At 45.5% G+C, this 19,001-nt stretch overlaps 1 protein-coding gene across 1 annotated transcript in view; it reads left to right on the top strand.

The window, feature by feature from the left end:
- Positions 1-19,001, top strand: part of FCHSD2 (FCH and double SH3 domains 2) — a 163,630-nt gene that overhangs the window by 139,069 nt on the left and 5,560 nt on the right. The window contains exons 12-16 of the mRNA XM_070751513.1: positions 5,249-5,374; positions 11,250-11,333; positions 11,482-11,659; positions 13,402-13,622; positions 14,999-15,128. Of these exons, the coding sequence (XP_070607614.1) occupies positions 5,249-5,374; positions 11,250-11,333; positions 11,482-11,659; positions 13,402-13,622; positions 14,999-15,128 (739 nt within the window). The remainder of the gene's footprint in view (positions 1-5,248; positions 5,375-11,249; positions 11,334-11,481; positions 11,660-13,401; positions 13,623-14,998; positions 15,129-19,001) is intronic.

Genomic DNA, 19,001 nt, shown 5'->3' on the forward strand with positions numbered 1-19,001 from the left:
CTAAAAGAGCATTTTCAGGACCCGTCTTGTGTATCTATGACTGCATTGCTTGAATTGCAAAACGCACGGTCCTTGATTTAGGACCGGTCAGTCACTTAGTGACCGTTCAAAGTTATAGCAGAGTCTGAAAAAGGGGCTTGTGAATCAAGGTTTGGATGGCTGCTTTCTCACCACCACCCTGTGGCCATGTGACTATATTTTGGGCACTTAGCAATTAGGCCTCCTTCCTCCTCCGCACTGCAAACCCCACTCTCTTCCAGCACTGATGTCGTTGTCTGATTAGGTAATAAAATGTCTGCAGGAACACAACCAAGCTCAGAGAACACAAGGACCTCAGAGGCCTCCTCCTCCTCCTCCTCTTCTTCCTCTTCCTTCTCCTCCTGCTCCCCTTTCTCTTCCTCCTCCTCCTCTTCTTCCTCTTCCTCTTCCTCTGCTCCTGCTCTTCTTCCTCATCTTCTTTCTCTTCCTCCTGCTCCTTCTCTTCTTCCTCCTGCTTCTTCTTCCTCTCTTCCCCTGCTCCTCCTCCTCCTCTTCTTCCTCCTTCTTCTTCCTCTTCTTCTTCCTCTTTCTCCTCCTATTCCTCTGCTCCTGCTATTCCTTCTCTTCTTCTTCTTCTTCCTCCTGCTCTTCCTCCTCTTCTTCCTCTTCCTCCTGCTCCTCCTCCTCTTCTTCCTCTTTCTCCTCCTCTTCTCCCTCCTGCTCTTCCTTCTCCTCATCTTCTTCCTCTTCCTCCTTCTCTTCCCCTCCTCCTGCTCCTCTTCCTCTTTCTATTCCTCCTCCTCCTCTTCTTCATCCTTCTCCTGCTCCTCTTTCTTTTCCTTCTCCTCCTCCGCCTCCTTCCATTGTCTTTCTTCTTCTCCCCTTCCTGCCTATTACTGATGATGTAACCTAGGTGGGTAATAAAACGTCTGCAAGAACCCCCCCCCCCCCAAACTCAAAGAGCAACCAAGGACCACCACCACCACCCAAGTTCAGCCCTGAGGTAGAGATTCCAATTCTCTTCTATTGGAAGTGACAACCAGAGCGGCATTTTCGATCTGGTGAGATTCCATCCGAAGGAAGATTCCTTGGGTGCAGTTCAAACAACGACCTCCATGCAAAGGCTTCACCCTTCCCAGAAGAACCTAAGAAGAGCCCGGCTGGATCGGGCCAGAGCCCATCGAGTCCAGCATTCTGTGTGACACAATTGTCCATGGGGATCTTGAGCAGAAAGAGAAGGCCAAACCCTCCCTTTCCCTTGACCCTCCAACAAATGGGACCCAAGGGAACCCTGCCTGCCTCCACCAACATAGAGGCAGCACTTGGACATCCGTTTCAATAACCACCCATGATACACTTGGCATCCATGAATCTGTCTAATCCTGCCTTGAAGCTCTCCAGGCTGACAGCTGTCACGGCCTCTTCTGGAAGGGAATTCCATAATCCAACGACCTCTGGGTGGAGAAGAAATACTTCCCTTGATTTGTCCTCGCTTTCTTACCTATGAGCTTTAGGAAGGGCCTTTCCTCGTCCTAGTATTGTGTGATAGAGAAAAGGATTTTTCTCCATCCACCTTTTCTATCCCATGCATGATTTTATACCCTTCAATCAAGTCCCCCCTTCAACGCCGCCTTTCAAGGCTGAAGAGACCAAGGCCTTGCAACCTGAAGAAGAAACACGAGAGATTTTGCCCAAACACCCAGGGGGGCATCTCTAGGGCTGAGAATCCGAGGAGGTCAGCCTTTCAGGGCCCTTTTGTGCCAAGAACTCCACTCACTCTCCCCTCCCCTCCCCGCCTTCCTTTTGGCTCCCTGCCTCAGTTTCCTTTTTGCGAAACCTGGACTTTTCCCAACGGTTCCTCCTCGGTCTGAATTTCTAATGCAATTGGCAGACTGCAGGGATGGGGGAAGAGGGCCAAACCTCCCTCCCTTCCCCGTTTTCTTCCTGCCTGTACCAGCCTTTGCCATAAAAAGATTGGCTTCGTGGGTGTATTTTTTTAAAAAAAATAAAAAACGAAGACCCCCAAAGTCAGGGGTCTATTTGTTTTTTGTTTTAAAGTAAAATCTTAACATTGCAAAAGCACAAAAAAACCCCAACCATTATTTTCACTTTTATCTTCTCGTTGATGTTTCCGATGCTCTCGTCCCCTCTTCTCCAGTCAACAAAGCAGTGGAAGGAAGGAAGGAAGGAAGGAATAAGAGAGAGAAAGAGAAAGGAAGGAAAAGGAAAGAAGAAAGAAGGAAAGAAAGGGTAAGAGGGAAGGAAGGAAGGAAGGAAGGAGAAGGAAGGGAAAGAATGAGAAAGAGAGAAGAAAAAAAGGAAGGGAGAAGAGAGAGAAAGAGGAAGGAAGGAAAAGGAAAGAAGAAATAAGGAAAGAAAGGGTAAGAGGGAAGGAAGGAGAAGGAAGGGAAAGAAAGAGAAAGAGAAGAAAAGAAGGAAGGGAGAAGAGAGAGAAAGGGGAAGGAAGGAAAAGGAAAGAAGAAAGAAGGAAAGAAAGGATAAGAGGGAAGGAAGGAGAAGGAAGGGAAAGAAAGAGAAAGAGAGAAGAAAAGAAGGAAGGGAGAAGAGACAGAAAGAGGAAGGAAGGAAAAGGAAAGAAGAAAGAAGGAAAGAAAGGGTAAGAGGGAAGGAAGGAAGGAGAAGGAAGGGAAAGAAAGAGAAAGAAAGAAAAGAAGGAAGGGAGAAGAGAGAGAAAGAGGAAGGAAGGAAGGAAAAGGAAAGAAGAAAGAAGGAAAGAAAGGGTAGAAAGGAAGGAAGGAGAAGGAAGGGAAAGAAAGAGAAAGAGAAGAAAAGAAGGAAGGGAGAAGAGAGAGAAAGAGAAAGGAAGGAAAAGGAAAGAAATAACAGAAATAAGAAAGAAAGAAAGATGCACCCAAATTTTCAGCCTCTTTTAGGGAGGAAAAAGGTGCATCTTATACTCTGAATTATATGATCTATGGAACTGTGGATACTTTTTTAAGAAAATCACCACCCAAACCCAAAGGCCTTGAAAGATCGTAGGGTGGAGGATAACCTTAGCTGTTTCGAATCGAGAACAAGGATGGATTGAAATCCCGAAAGAAAAGGCCATCTGCTGGGTGCAGTCCCCCTTGCCAGGGCTTGGCACCTCCGAGTGATGCGGCACCAGGCTTTTCCGGAAGGAGGCAGAAGACTTTGGCGTTTGTGCCGAAATTCCTTCCCCGTAGATACGCGACTGATCGATGGGACACAATGGGCGCCGTGCCTAGGACCCATGGAAACGTTTTCCACTCTCTCTCTCTCTCTCTCTTTTAATCAAGAAGGAATGAAAACGAAGTGGAAATCTCTCATTTTTATGCCTCTGGGACAATATTTATTATTATTATTTATTTATTTTAAAAAAGGCAAGACGTGTGCCAAATTTGGACATCAAGCCAATCGCTTTTTCTTTCTAACCTGCAGGCATAGCCTGAATGCTAAAATTTAGCAGCTTTGACTAAATTTATTCATTCATTCATTTAGTCCCGTCAACTAAGCAATGTCGCCTGGCGGGACCCAGGGGAAAAGCCTTCTCTGTGGCGGCCCCGGCCTTCTGGAACCAACTCCCCCCAGAGATTAGAATTGCCCCCACCCTGCTTGCCTTTCGTAAGCAACTTAAAACCCACCTCTGGCACCAGGCACGGGGGACTTGAGATACTCTTTCCCCCTAGGCCTTTACAATTCTATGCATGGTATGTCTGTATGTATGTTTGGTTTTTATATTAATGGATTTTAATCATTTCTAATATCAGATTACTATTGTACACTGTTTTATTGTCGCTGTTAGCCGCCCCGAGTCTCTGGAGAGGGGCAGCATACAAATCCAACCAATAAATAAATAAATAAATAAATATGTTTGTTTGTTTGTTTGTTTGATTTGATTTGTATGCCGCCCCTCTCCGTAGACTTGGGGCGGCTAACAACAGTAATAAACATCATATGACAAATCTAATGTTTAAAATAATTTTAAAACCCTTATGTCTCAAGACATTTTAATTCATGGGTAAGAACTGATTATTATTATTATTATTGTCAGTACTACCTACTGCACCGGTTGAGTTTATCAATATATGAACTAACCAGCAATGTATGTTTGGAGGAATGAGTATAAGGTTACTTTAATTCTATGCATATGTGCCACATGTGTACATACATATTACATACAAGCACAAAAAATATACATTATCTACTATATAAACTGTATGTGTATGTACACACACAGACAGCTCTTCTAAAATTATACACATTCAATGAATTGGTATGAATGACTAGTATAATAATAATAATAATAATAATTATTATTATTATTTATTTATTTATTTATTTATTTATTTATTTATTTATTAGACTTGTATGCAACCCCTCTCCGGAGACTTGGGACAGCTCACAACAATAAAAAACAATATTAGTACAAATCTAATAATTAAAACCATGGCTAAAACCCATGATCTTAAAAACAATCAATATTACACAATCAAACAATCGATATTAACCATCATAAACACATATAACTTTTAATTGTCGGGGGGGGGGGGCATGTGTTATTTGCCCCATGCCAGGTGACATGGATGGGTCTTTAGGGTCTTGCGAAAGGCAAGGAAGGTGGGAGCAGTCCGAATCTCTGGAGGGAGCTGATTCCAGAGGGCCGGGGCCGCCACAGAGAAGGCTCTTCCCCTGGGTCCCACCAGACGACATTGTCTGGTCGACGGGACCCGGAGAAGGCCAACTCTATGGGACCTGATCGGCCGCTGGGATTCGTGCGGCAGAAGGCGGTCCCGTAAGTAACCTGGTCCGATGCCATGTAGGGCTTTATAGGTCATCACCAACACTTCGAATTGTGTCCGGAAACCGATCTGCAACCATTGCAGTCCGTGGAGTGTTGACGAGACAACCCATGATTGCTCTCGCGGTCGCATTCTGCACGATCTGAAGTTTCCGAACACTCTTCAGGGGCAGCCCCATGTAGAGAGCATTACAGTAGTCGAACCTCGAGGTGATGAGGGCATCAGTGACTGTGTGTTGACTAGTATGTGTGTTGTTGAACTGTTTTTTTAAGTTTTAATTAGGATTTTAGAAATTGCTCGTTTTTTTCCTTGGGTTCTTTTTCTTGTTGTTATTGTTATTTTATATTGTTGTGAGCCGCCCTGAGTCCTTCGGGATTCAGGCGGCATAGAAGTCTAAATAAATAAATGAATAAATAAATTAATTAATTCCAGGACTCTTCGTATTTAATAGCAGATGCTTATAACCGCTCCCTCTTTTCCTCCGTTAGCTCAATGTTGACCTAGAAAGGGAAGAAAGTGAAGATGGCCTGGACGCTTTTGAAGACAGCAACTCGAGTCCTTCGGGCACCCTCCGAAATTACCCGCTGACCTGCAAAGTAGTTTATTCCTACAAGGTAGGTGCGTTCAGTCTTTCGGCCAGGGACGGATTTTCATGTGAAAATTGGCCCCCAAGGTTGCTTCTTCCAAGAGACGGCTGGACTTTTCTTTGTGTTAGAAACATAGAAACATAGAAGACTGACGGCAGAAAAGACCTCCTGGTCCATCTAGTCTGCCCTTATACCATTTTCTGTATTTTTATCTTAGGATGGATCTATGTTTATCCCAGGCATGTTTCAATTCAGTCACTGTGGATTTACCAACCACGTCTGCTGGAAGTTTGTTCCAAGCATCTACTATTCTTTCAGTCAAGTCATATTTTCTCACATTTCTGATCTTTCCCCCAACTAACCTCAGATTGTGGCCCCTTGTTCTTGTGTTCACTTTCCTATTCAAAACACTTCCCTCCTGGACCTTATTTAACCCTTTGACATATTTAAATGTTTCGATCGTGTCCCCCCTTTTCCTTCTGTCCTCCAGACTCTACAGATGGAGTTCATGAAGTCTTTCCTGATACGTTTTATGCTTTATGTTACTTTGAAGGCGTTTTGCTTCTCACCCAAGGAGCATCTTCAGTTCTGACTGAATGGTGGAGGATGGAAAGATGGATATTCCTTGCAGACAGCTGGTCATTTGCATCCTTGTAGAGAGTCTTTGAGGCCACTTGGACGTTTGTCTTGGTCCTCGGGGTCACCTGAGTGGTGCAAATGGGCGTGGAGCTTTCTTGGAACTGCTGAAAGGACTGTTTCGTAGACTGGAGATAGATAATAACAGTAGCACTTAAACTTATATTACTGCTTCACAATGCTTTTACAGCCCTCTAAGTGGTTTACAGAGTCCAGCATCTTGTCCCCAACAATCTGCAATACTGCATTCTCAATCACTGAGGAAGGAAGGAAGGAAGGAAGGAAGGAAGGAAGGAAGGAAGGAAGGAAGGAAGGAAGGAGAATGGGGATGGATGGAAGGAGGGAGGGAGGAAGAATGGGTGAAGAAGGAAGGAAGGAGAGAGAATGGGGAAGGATGGATGGAAGGAGGGAGGGAGGAAGAATGGGTGAAGAAGGAAGGAAGGAGAGAGAATGGGGAAGGATAGATGGAAGGAGGGAGGGAGGAAGAATGGGTGAAGAAGGAGGGAAGGAAGGAAGGAGAGAGGGAGGGAGGAAGAATGGGTGAAGAAGGAAGGAGAGAGAATGGGGAAGGATGGATGGAAGGAGGGAGGGAGGAAGAATGGGTGAGGAAGGGAGGAAGGAAGGAGAATGGGGATGGATGGAAGGAGGGAGGGAGGGGGAATGGGCGAAGAAGGAAGGAAGAGAGGAAGGAGAGAGAATGGGGAAGGAAGGAAGGAGAGAGAATTGGGAAGGATGGATGGAAGGAGGGAGGGAGGAAGAATGGGTGAAGAAGGAAGGAAGGAGAGAGAATGGGGAAGGATGGATGGAAGGAGGGAGGAAGAATGGGTGAAGAAGGAGGGAAGGAAGGAGAGAGAATGGGGAAGGAGGGAGGGAGGAAGAATGGGTGAAGAAGGAAGGAAGGAAGGAGAGAGAATGGGGAAGGAGGGAGGGAGGAAGAATGGGTGAAGAAGGAGGGAAGGAAGGAAGGAGAGAGAATGGGGAAGGAGGGAGGGAGGAAGAATGGGTGAAGAAGGAGGGAAGGAGAGAGAATGGGGAAGGAGGGAGGGAGGAAGAATGGGTGAAGAAGGAAGGAAGGAAGGAAGGAGAATGGGGATGGAAGGAAGGAGGGAGGGAGGGGGAATGGGCGAAGAAGGAAGGAAGAGAGGAAGGAGAGAGAATGGGGAAGGAAGGAAGGAGAGTGGGTGAAGGAGGAAGGGAGGAAAGACAGGACGGGAACAAGGGAGGAAGGAGGGGCAATAGCACTTAAACTTATATACTGCTTCATAGAGCTTTCACAGCCACCTCTAAGCGATTTACAGAATCGGCCTCTTGCCTCCAACAATCTGGGTCCTCCTTTGACCCCCCTTGGAAGGATGGACGGCTGAGTCAACCTTGAGTCGGTGGTGAGATTTGATCTGCCAAACTGCTGGCAACCGCTGATCAGCAGAAGTAGCGCTCTAACCACTTACCAGGGCCGTTGTATCCTTCCGCTGTTCAATTTGGACATAGATGGCCCCTTTGACCCCCTCTTTCAGACCTGTGGTCCTCTCTATCCAGAACGTGAATTTCAAGTCCCAAGTGGCCTCAAGGACTCTCAGAGAGAGCACTAACGACCAGATGACTGCAAGGAGTAGAAATCTTTCCCAGAATCCTCCAGACAGCTTCTCTGAAGACGTCTGCAGAATGGGGAAAAAAAATAGACTATGCTGTCCCCCCCCCCCCTCCCGGGCGCATTGATAATGTGATTTCTTGGAAGCATTTGGCCACGTCATTTTCATTTTGTTATGTGGAATGTGGAAGCCCTTCAAGGAAGTTGCTTGCTTGCTTTCCATGGAATATTGCATGATTATTTTCATTGGGCGTCATCTGTTTACTGCAAAGATCCCCAAACTTGTGGACTTCAACTCCCAGAATTCCCCAGCCGGCCATGAATGATAGAGTTGGAAGAGGCCAGAAGGGTCATCTAAGTCAGGGGTCTCCAACCTTGGCCACTTTAAGACTTGTGGACTTCAACTCCCAGAATTCCCCAGCCAGCCATGGATGATAGAGTTGGAAGAGGCCAGAAGGGTCATCTAAGTCAGGGGTCTCCAACCATGGCCACTTGAAGACTTGAGGACTTCAACTCCCAGAATTCCCCAGCTGGCCACGAATGATAGAGTTGGAAGAGGCCAGAAGGGTCATCTAAGTCAGGGGTCTCCAACCTTGGCCACTTTAAGACTTGTGGATTTCAACTCCCAGAATTCCCCAGCCGCCCATGGATGATAGAGTTGGAAGAGGCCAGAAGGGCCACCTAAGTCATGGGTCATCTATGCTGGCTGGAGCATTCTGGGAGTTGAAGTCCACAAGTCTTAAAGTGGCCATGTTTGAGGACCTCTGTGTTAGGTGAACACAAAAGTTGCATCAACACACGTAAAGGAAAGGAAATAATAGGGGCAACACTCCCCCCCTTTCGTGGTCTCTCTTCCCACGTTTCTAAGCTGGCTCCCTGGGTTCACTGGTCCCTTCTTTTGCCTTTTTGCCCTTTAAACTCCTCACCTCGTCCCTTTGAAGGATCCCATTAATCCTCCAAGCCATTAACTCCCCAGTTTTCTTTCCCCCTCCAAACCGACCCCCTCTTTCCTGTTGGTTTTGCAATTCCATCCTCCTTGTTCATCGCCTCCCTTGACCCCCAGATGACGTCACTGCTGCTTCTTCTTTCCTCGAAAACCCTTTGCTCTTGGCCACGTGACCCCATTGCCTCCCCCAGCCACAAACTTCTCCTTTTCTCCCCCCCCCTTTCACGGGTCACTTCAACTGCATCCAGTCACCACATTTATAGTCTTCGCTCTTCCTCTTCTTCTTCCTCCTCCTCCTCCTCTTCGTTTTCTTCTTTTTCTTTTCTTCTTCTTTCTTCTTCTTCTTCTCAATTCCTCCTCCTCCTCCTCTTTTTCTTCTTTTTCTTTTCTTCTTTTTTTATTTTTTCTTCTTTTTCTTCTTAATTCTTTTCTTTTTCTTCTTCTTCTTAATTCTTCCTCCTCCTCCTCTACATATTCTTCTTTTTCTTTTCTTCCTCTTTTTTATTTTTCTTCTTTCTTCTTTTTCTTCTTCTTAATTCTTCCTCCTCCTCCTCTACATATTCTTCTTTTTCTTTTCTTCCTCTTTTTTATTTTTTCTTCTTCTCAATTCTTCCTCCTCCTCCTCTTCGTTTTCTTCTTTTTCTTTTCTTCTTTTTTATTTTTTCTTCTTTTTCTTTTTCTTCTTAATTATTCCTCCTCTTCCTCTTCATTTTCTTCTTTTTCCTTTCTTCCTCTTTTTTATTTTTCTTCTTCTTCTTCTTAATTCTTCTTCTTCCTCCTCCTCCTCTCAGCAGTTGCATCCTCATTCATTCTCTGTAGTTGTAGTAATCTAAGGCCCTTTGTAAGATTCCCTCAATCACCCAGATCCACGTATTTGGAGTGAGGGGGCATACAATCTCACACTACTTACCAGAGCTTACAAAACTTTTGCCAGACCCATCCTAGCTCATCTGTCTGGAACCCATACCACATCTCAGACATTAACACCCTCGAAAATGTCCAGAGATACGTCACCAGAAGAGCCCTTCACTCCTCCACTCGAGACAGAATATCCTGTATACTGCACGAGTCAAAAAGAGGGCGGGTAAAATATTTACTGACCCCTCGCATCCTGGACACAAATTGTTTCAACTCCTACCCTCAAAACGTCGCTACAGAGCACTGCACACCAAGACAACTAGACACAAGAACAGTTTTTTTCCGAACGCCATCACTCTGCTAAACAAATAATTCCCTCAACACTGTCAGACTTTCTACTAAATCTGCGCTTCTATTCTACTAGTTTTTCTCATCATTCCTATCACCCATTTCCTCCCATGTTGACTGTATGACTGTAACTTGTTGCTTATATCCTAAGATTTTTATTAATATTGCTTCTTCATTGCTTATTTGACCCCTATGACAATCATTAAGTGTTCTGCCACATGATTCTTGACAAATGTATATTTTATTTTATGTACGCTGAGAGCATCTGCACCAAGACAAATTCCTTGTGTGTCCAATCACACTTGGCCAATAAAAAAAATTCTATTCTATTCTATTCTATTCTATTCTATTCTACGAGACTAGACTTTCAATCCTGGGCCTAGAAAGCTTAGAACTAAGACACATTAAACATGATCTAAGTATTGTTCACAAGATCATATGCTGCAACGTCCTGCCTGTCAAAGACTACTTCAGCTTCAACCAGAACAACACAAGAGCACACAACAGATTCAAGCTTAATATTAACCGCTCCAAACTGGACTGTAAAAAATACGACTTTAGTAATCGAGTTGTTGAAACGTGGAATTCACTGCCGGACTCCGTAGTGTCATCCTCTAACCCCCAACACTTTACCCTTAGACTATCCACGCTTGACCTCTCCAAGTTCCTAAGAGGTCAGTAAGGGGCATACATAAGTGCACCAGAGTGCCTACCGTCCCGTCCTATAGTCTCTCCCATATCTCCTATATCTTCTCTTCTATACATATATCTTTTTCTGCTATTCTCTCATAGTTATAGTTTACTCCTTTATTTTCTCTTCTATTCTCCCTTTAATACACTCTACCTGATTATATCCTCTATAACCCTCATTGTGCATTATTGTGTATTGGACAAAACAAACAACCAAATAAATAAATAAATGGATGGATGGATGAATAGAAAATAGATGGGTGGATTGATAGACAGACAGACAGACAGACAGACAGGCAGACAGAGGATATAGAGAGGACTGCTAAATGAGAAAGACAGAAGAGAGAGGTGATAGGTGGATGATGGATTAGATGGAGAAAGAGAAAGTGAGACAGATAGATGAGATGAATAGATGGATAGAGAAGATGGATATGATAGATAATTAGAGAGAGAAAGTGAGAGAGACAGATGAGATAGATAGAGGGATAGAGAGATGAGATGGATGGATGGATGGATGGATGGAGTCAAGGACAACCTATACCCATCCTTTTGTGCATACATCTGATAGTCAGGCACCAATTTTAATCAGTTTAAAAAAAGGAATGGAACAATTATGGAGGATCCGACTGGCTGCTTCCAAGAACAGGGCAGCTTGGCTCCTTCCAGCGCGCTAATGAGTTATGGATGTCCTAACCCCAAAAGTCTCCAAAGGTGACAACTTGAAGGCCGGCTGAGGAATTCTGGGAGTCGGAAGCCCACAAGCCTTCAAGTGCCCAACTTTGGAGTCTTCTCCTGGTCCTTCTCGTCCATTTTCACACGCCTCTTCTTCACCGCAGGCTTCGCAGCCAGACGAATTAACCATTGAGGAGCACGAAGTTTTGGAAGTGATCGAAGACGGGGATATGGAAGACTGGGTAAAGGTATCCATTCGCTTTCTCTTGTCTTTGGGGCATAGCGTGGTGGGCCGCTAGTTGTCTTTTAAAAAAATTATTATTATTATTTTCTCTGCTGCCTTTTGACGTGACCCTCTTTAACGCTGAGCGTGTTTGTCTCTTCCGCCTTTTGCAGGCCCGGAATAAGTCAGGCCACGTGGGCTACGTGCCGGAGAAATATTTGCAATTCCCGACCTCAAACAGCCTCCTGAGCATGTTGCAGTCCCTGGCAGCGTTAGACAGCCGCTCTCACACGTCCAGCAACTCCGCCGAAGCCGAGCTGGTTTCAGGAAGCCTTAATGGAGACTCCAGTGGTAAGAGCCCAGGGGGTGCGTTGGGGAGGCATCCTTGCTATTCCTGCACGCCCCAGATGGAACACACGGCGCAGTCTCAGCCAAACGGGGGGGGGGGGGGGGGGCTTCGAATGCCATTTCCAACCCAGCTTCATCTCCAATGACGAACGTTGCAGTGAAAGACGGCTGGACGACTTGGGGCCACTCACCAGGAGGCAGTGAGTTCTAGTTCAGCCTTAGCTAGGAAAGCCTGCTGGATGACTCTGGGCCAGTCACTAGGTGATGGTGAATTCTAGTTCAGCCTCAGACCTGAAAGCTGGCTAGGTTACTTTGCGCCAATCACCAGGAGACGGTGAATTCTAGTTCAAACTCAGACATGAAAGCCAGCTGGGTGATTTTGGTCCAATCACCAGGAGACAGTGAGTTCTAGTTCAGCCTTAGGCATGAAAGCCAACTGGGTGACTGGGCCATTCACTACGTGATGATGAATTCTAGTTCTGCCTCAGACATGAAAGCTGGCTAGGTTATTTTGGGCCAATCACCAGGAGATGGTGAGTTCTAGTCCCGCCTTAAGCATGAAAGCCAACTGGGTGACTTTTGGCCAATCATCAGGAGACTGGGAGTTCTAGTTCAGCCTTAGGTAGGAAAGCCACCTGGGTGACTCTGGGCCAATCACTATGGGATGATGAATTCTAGTTCTGCCTTAGACATACATGAAAGCTGGCTAGGTGACTTTGGGTCAAACCCCAGGAGACTGGGAGTTCTAGTTCTACCTCAGGCATGAAACCTGGTTGGGTGACTTTGGGCCAATCACCAGGAGGCAGTGAGTTCTAGTCCTGCCTCAGGCATGAAAGCCTGTGGGGTGACTTTGGGTCTAGTCACCAGGAGATGGTGAATTATAGTCCTGACTTAGACATGAAAGCCAACTAGATGACTTTGGGCCAAATCCCAGGAGACTGTGAGTTCTAGTTCTGCCTTAGGCATGAAAGCTGGCAGGGTGACTCTATAAATAGAGCCCACCTCACAGGATTGTTGTTGTGGTCTAGAGGTGGAGCTCTCACCTCACAATCGGGAGGCTGTGAGTTCAATCCTAGGTGGAGGCAGAAAATTCTCTCTCTGGGCACACTGAAAAGATATCTGCTGTATGAAACTCCACATTTATTTTATTTTATTTTTTGTTTTGTTTTTATTAATTTTGATTTTATTTCATTTCATTTCATCATTTCACTTCACTTCCGAGCCTTCGGAGAGTGACGGCATACAAATCTAATAAATTATTATTATTTTATTTATTTTATTTTATTATTTTATTTTATTATTTTATTTATTTTATTTATTTTATTTATTTTATTTATTTTATTTATTTTATTTATTTTATTTATTTTATTTATTTTATTTATTTTATTTATTTTATTTATTTTATTTATTTTATTTATTTTATTTATTTTATTTTATTTATTTATTTTATTTATTTTATTTATTTTATTTATTTTATTTATTTTATTTATTTTATTTATTTTATTATTTTATTTTTATTTTATTTTATTATTTTATATTTTATTTTATTTTATTTTATTTTATTATTTGCCGCCTAACTCACAACGGACTCCAGGTGGCATATTGGCGACAGGAATGGATCCGGCCAGTGAGCACTCTTAGGGGAGGGCATTAAATGAAGAGGAGCGCTCAGGGTCCCAAGACGCGCCCGCCAGCTGGGTTCCCAACCTGCCTAACGGATTCCTCGTCTCCGCTTTCCCTTCCAGCCTGTTTTGTAAAAGCACTTTACGATTACGAGGGTCAGACGGACGACGAGCTCTCCTTTCCGGAAGGTGCCATCATCCGCATCCTGAACAAAGAAAACCAGGATGACGACGGGTTCTGGGAAGGGGAATTCAACGGCCACGTCGGGGTTTTCCCTTCCGTCCTAGTCGAAGAACTGACCGCTTCCGAAAACGGAGAGATTGCGTGCATCGCTGAAGTTCAGGTATATTGGTGCCAATTCCTGGCATTGATTGATAGATATTATGTGCCATCTCATCACAGTTGTCAGTACTACGTACAAAACAGTTGGGTTTGCAATATATAAACAAGCTAACAATGAGTGTTTGTTTGTATTGAACTACTATAGCTTTAAGAGGTAGTGTTGCAAATTGCCACAAGGGGGAGCCAGAAAGCATGATTTTCTCTCTGCTCTCTCTGTTCATTTCTGCTGATTCACTGTGACTGCTGTAGTTTGATGATAGTTTGATGGATTTGTAAGCTGTAATCAGTATTGGGTTCCTACCTGGACGAGGCAGGAGAGGCGTTCCAGTGGTGAAAATGGAGTTGCGCACGCAGCTCTGGGTGACCGGCAGGTGAGATTTGGCTTTTGCGCATGCGCAGGAAGCAAAATCTTGCAGGAAAGCGCATGGGCGCGTGAGATTTTGGCAATTTTTTGTTTCTGATCATGCACGGAAGCAAAAAATCGCCAAAATCCCGCATGCCCACATGTCTTCTCGTGAGATTTTATTCCTGAGTATGCGCAGAATCAAATCTTGCATGACCGCCAGTCACCCAGAGCTGCGCACGCAACTGCATCAGTAGTGGAGGTAAGCATGTAAGGCTGTAATGTATGTCTGATATATAAGACAAAGACAGGCTTGTAATACAGTGTTCCCTCGATTTTCATGGGGGATGCGTTCCGAGACCGTCCGCGAAAGTCGAATTTCCGCGAAGTAGAGATGTGGAAGTAAATACACTATTTTTGGCTACGGACAGTATCACAAACCTTCCCTTAACACTTTAAACCCCTAAAGTGCAATTTCCCATTCCCTTAGAAACCATTTAGATCATTACTCACCATGTTTATTTATTAAAGTTTATTTTTAAAAAAATTATTAAAGGCAGATGAAAGTTTGGCGATGACATATGACGTCATTGGGCAGGAAAAACCGTGGTATAGGGGGAAAACCTGTGAAGTATTTTTTAATTAATATTTTTGAAAAACCGTGGTATAGCTGTTTTGTGAAGTTCGAACCCGCAAAAATCAAGGGAACACTGTATTGTTATTGTATTGAGAGATATTCAGTGATTCAAATGTGTATGACCGGACTGTTTAACCTGACTGTGCTGTTTGTAAAGTGAACACTGTTTTATACACTTCAATGTAGCTGGTTTGTATCACTGAATCATTATTCATATCTCTGGAATATCTGCTGGAATTCCATTTTTCTCTTGTACATGTCGCTCTGCACGCTCCTCAAAACAGCAGTCGATTCCTAGAGATCCCAGGGATCGATTTTCTCCCAGAGGCCCCGTGGCTCCTTCCGTGGCTGAGAAGAACCTCCTCCATTAACGGCCTCTTCTCTTGTCTCCCTGCAGGCCTTTCCCACTGCAAAGTCCCAAAACTCCCTGGCGCCGTTGCCCCTCTACGACCAGCCCCCCGTCAGCCCCTTCCCCAGCCCCGACAAAAGGGGAGCCCAGGGTTTCCCACGGTCTCCCTCGGCCAACGGTAAGATTTTTTTGGGGGGGGGGAATCTCTGGGTACCCTGAATCCAGTAATGGGGACTCAGTGGGGGTTGCAAGTTTAAGCACTATTTATTGAATAAATATTGGTTAGTTCTGGCCCAGCTCCTGCCCCAAGGAATGTGCAGGTGGATGTGGGGGAGACATCCACATGCTGCAGGCCTGTTTTGCTCCCAATGGAATCTGCTGACGAAGCCTCCTCTGACCAAAGAAGTGTGAGTGACAGGGAAGAAGGGAGTTTGGCAGACAGCCCAGGAGGAGATCAATGATCTGTATCATCCCTGGATTCTGAACAAGAATTAATGACACATCCACGCATGCGTAGAGTGATGCATAGGAGACAACAACTGAAGGATTATGACAAGAGAAAATGAGGCCACCTGTGGTTGGGTGGGGCTGTTGTAATTAGTGCTACAGATAAAAGTGCAGCCTGGTGATTTAGCCTCATGGCAGTTTATCTGATTCATTGTTTCGTCAAGATCGTGGTTTTTGTGCTGTTCAAGATTGTGTGTGGACTCTCTGGACTTTAGAATTGGACTCAATTTTCCCAGTTACTGGGTGAGCAATTGGATTGCATTTCACCTGTGCCTTGTGTAAACCAGAAAATCCCTTTGACATTTAAAAAGGGAGCTGTTTCTGTTTTTCTGTTTATAAAAACTTTTGGGTTTTCCTTTTATCGTGTGGTGTGTGTCTTCCTGGACTAATTATCCTGTAATTACGGACGGTTGAGACACGCCGGCAGAACAACTTAATAGTGTTGCTGATCCTGATTTCCCACGCTTCTGTCAGAGTTAATTTTGAATTTGCTTTGGAAGCGTGGAGGATACCAGGTACCAGACAGTTTCCTTAATAAAGGCACTACACCAGGTGTTCCTTCTTCAGAAGGCTTTTACTTCTTCTTAGTATCTAAACTATGAACTGTATACTACAGAGCTGGCCTTCTCCTGGTCCCGTCGACAAAACAATGTCGTCTGGCGGGCCCCAGAAGAAGAGCCTTCTCTGTGGCGGCCCCGACCCTCTGGAATCAACTCCCCCCAGAGATCAGGACTGCCCCCACCCTCCTTGCCTTTTGCAAATTACTGAAAACCCACCTATGCCACCAGGCTTGGGGGACATAACTGACCCTTAGCTGTTTAATTTATGTATGGTTTAATTGGATGGTATGACTGTTTTTTATAATAGGTTTTTTATATATTAGATTTGTGCTTTGTATTTTGTTGTGAGCCACTCCAAGTCTTCGGAGAGGGGCGGCATACAAGTCTAATAAATTATTATTATTATTATTATTATTATTATTATTATTATTATTATTATTATTATTATTATTATTATGTTACAGAGCACCTAACCAAACTATTACACTAGACCACTCTATCACAGACCAATCAATCAAACCAAACCACACCACACCACTGTCAGACCACACCTATTCAAAGGCGCATTGCAATACAGTGATCCCTCGATTATCGCGAGGGTTCCGTTCCAAGACCCCTCGCGATAATCGATTTTTCGCGATGTAGGGTTGCGGAAGTAAAAACACCATCTGCGCATGCGCACCCTTTTTCCATGGCCGCGCATGCGCAGATGGTGGAGTTTGCGTGGGCGGCGGGGAAACCCGGATCTTCGTCTGCTCGCTGCTGCCGCGGCCGCCCAGCAGCTGATCTGCTCGGCGGCAGCAGCGAGGAGCCGAAGATCCAGGTTTCCCCGCCGCCCACGCAAAGGGGAAAGCCCGATTCGGCTCCTCGCTGCTGCCGCCAAGCAGATCAGCTGCTGGGCGGCCGCGGCAGCAGCGAGCAGACGAAGATCTGGGTTTCCCCGCCGCCCACGCAAAGGGGAAACCCCGGCTCCTCGCTGATGCCCCCGCTCGCCCGCCCACCCGCCGCTTGTCCGCCCGCCGCTTGTCCGCCCGCCGCTACTGCCTCTCTCACCGCCGAGTCCTCCTGCAGCAGCGCTGGCGGCCACCGTTCCCTGTAAGCACCCGCCCGCCGCTTGTCCGCCGCCCGCCCGCTCGCCGCTACCCGCCTCTCTCACCGCCGAGTCCTCCTGCAGCAGCGCTGGCGGCCACCGTTCCCCGTAAGCACCCACACGCCCGCCACTCGCCCGCCCGCCCGCTCACTCGCCGCTACCGCCCCTCTCACCGCCGAGTCCAGCGCTGGCGCCCACCGTCCCCCGTAGGCACCCGCCCGCCCACCGCCCCCCCCCGAAAGACATGAGAGAGGGAGGAAGAGAGTGTGAGAGAGGAAGAAAGAGAGAGAGAAGAACGGAAGGAAGAGAGAGAGAAATGATAGAAAAAAAGACGTCATCGGGTGAGAAAAACCATGGTACAGTATAGCAAAAAAAACGGGGAGTATTTTTAATTTATTATTTTTTGAAAAATCGCGATATAGCGTTTCGCGAAACTTGAGGGATCACTGTATATACAAGTATCGACCAATCAGGTTGTAGAACAGATTGCCTCATTCTGCTGATGCACCATGACTCAGTATTCCTTCTACTTTACAGTAATTACAGCATTTCCACTGTACTCTGAATATTATCTCAGGTTTTAAATCCTAGCAGCTTCCTCCTCCTCTGATTCGGCTGTTGGAGTGGCCGACAGCCGACAGGCCACGACAAGTACAGTGGCGCCTCTACTTAAGAACTTAATTCATTCCGTGACCAGGTTCTTAAGTAGAAATGTTTTTAAGTAGAAGCAATTTTTCCCATAGGAATCAATGTAAAAGCAATGAATGTGTGCAAGCCCATTAGGAAAGAAATAAAAGCTCAGAATTTGGGTGAGAGGAGGAGGAGGAAGAGGAGGGGGACAGTCGCTGCTGAAGGAAGAAGGGGAGGGAGGGGAATCAAAAAAATCCAAAACTTTAAGGCTTAAAAAAAAAAGAGGGGATTCTGAGGCGGCGAGGAGCACGTGCCTCCCATACACCCGGCGCGAGGCTGACTCCTGTACACTGCGCCAGAGAGAGAAACCCAGGGGGAATGGCAGGAAACTGGCCGGGCCTTCGTGCCGCTTTCAAATTTCCTGGGAAATTTTTCCGGGCTCGGGTTCTTAAGTAGAAAATGGTTCTTAGGAAGAGGCAAAAAAATCCTGAACACCCGGTTCTTATCTAGAAAAGTTCTTAAGTGGAGGCCTTCTTAGGTAGAGGCACCACTGTACATCCACAACTCAGTCCCTCCATTTTGAAAAAATCTGTCCTTCAACTCCCAGAATCCCCCAGGCAGCGTGCCTTGCATCCCAGATTTCTTACAGCCGCTGAGCTTATGAAATGCTGTCGTCGGAAGCATTGTCGTTGTGGGCTTGGGGTTTAGGCGGGAAGTGTTTTTAATAGGAAAGTGAACACAAGAACAAATGGATGGATGAATAGAAAATAGATGGATGGATGGATTGATAGATAGACAGACAGAGAGTCAGACAGACAGACAGACAGAGGATATAGAGAGGACTGCTAAATGAGAAAGACAGAAGAGAGAGGTGATAGGTGGATGATGGATTAGATGGAGAAAGAGAAAGCGAGACAGATAGATGAGATGAATAGATGGATAGAGAAGATGGATATGATAGATAATTAGAGAGAAGAAAATGAGAGAGACAGATGAGATAGGTAGAGGGATAGAAAGAGAGATGAGAGGGATGGATGGAGGGATGGAGGGATGGATGGAGTCAAGGACAACCTATACCCATCCTTTTGTGCATACATCTGATAGTCAGGCACCCATTTTAATCAGTTTAAAAGAAGGAATGGAACAATTATGGAGTTCAAGGGGGCACAATCTGAAGTTAGTTGGGGGAAAGATCAAAAGCAACGTGAGGAAATATTATTTGACTGAAAGAGTAGTAGATCCTTGGAACAAACTTCCAGCAGAC

Source organism: Erythrolamprus reginae, chromosome 4, assembly GCF_031021105.1.
Source record: "Erythrolamprus reginae isolate rEryReg1 chromosome 4, rEryReg1.hap1, whole genome shotgun sequence".
Classification (NCBI taxonomy): Eukaryota; Metazoa; Chordata; class Lepidosauria; order Squamata; family Dipsadidae; genus Erythrolamprus; species Erythrolamprus reginae.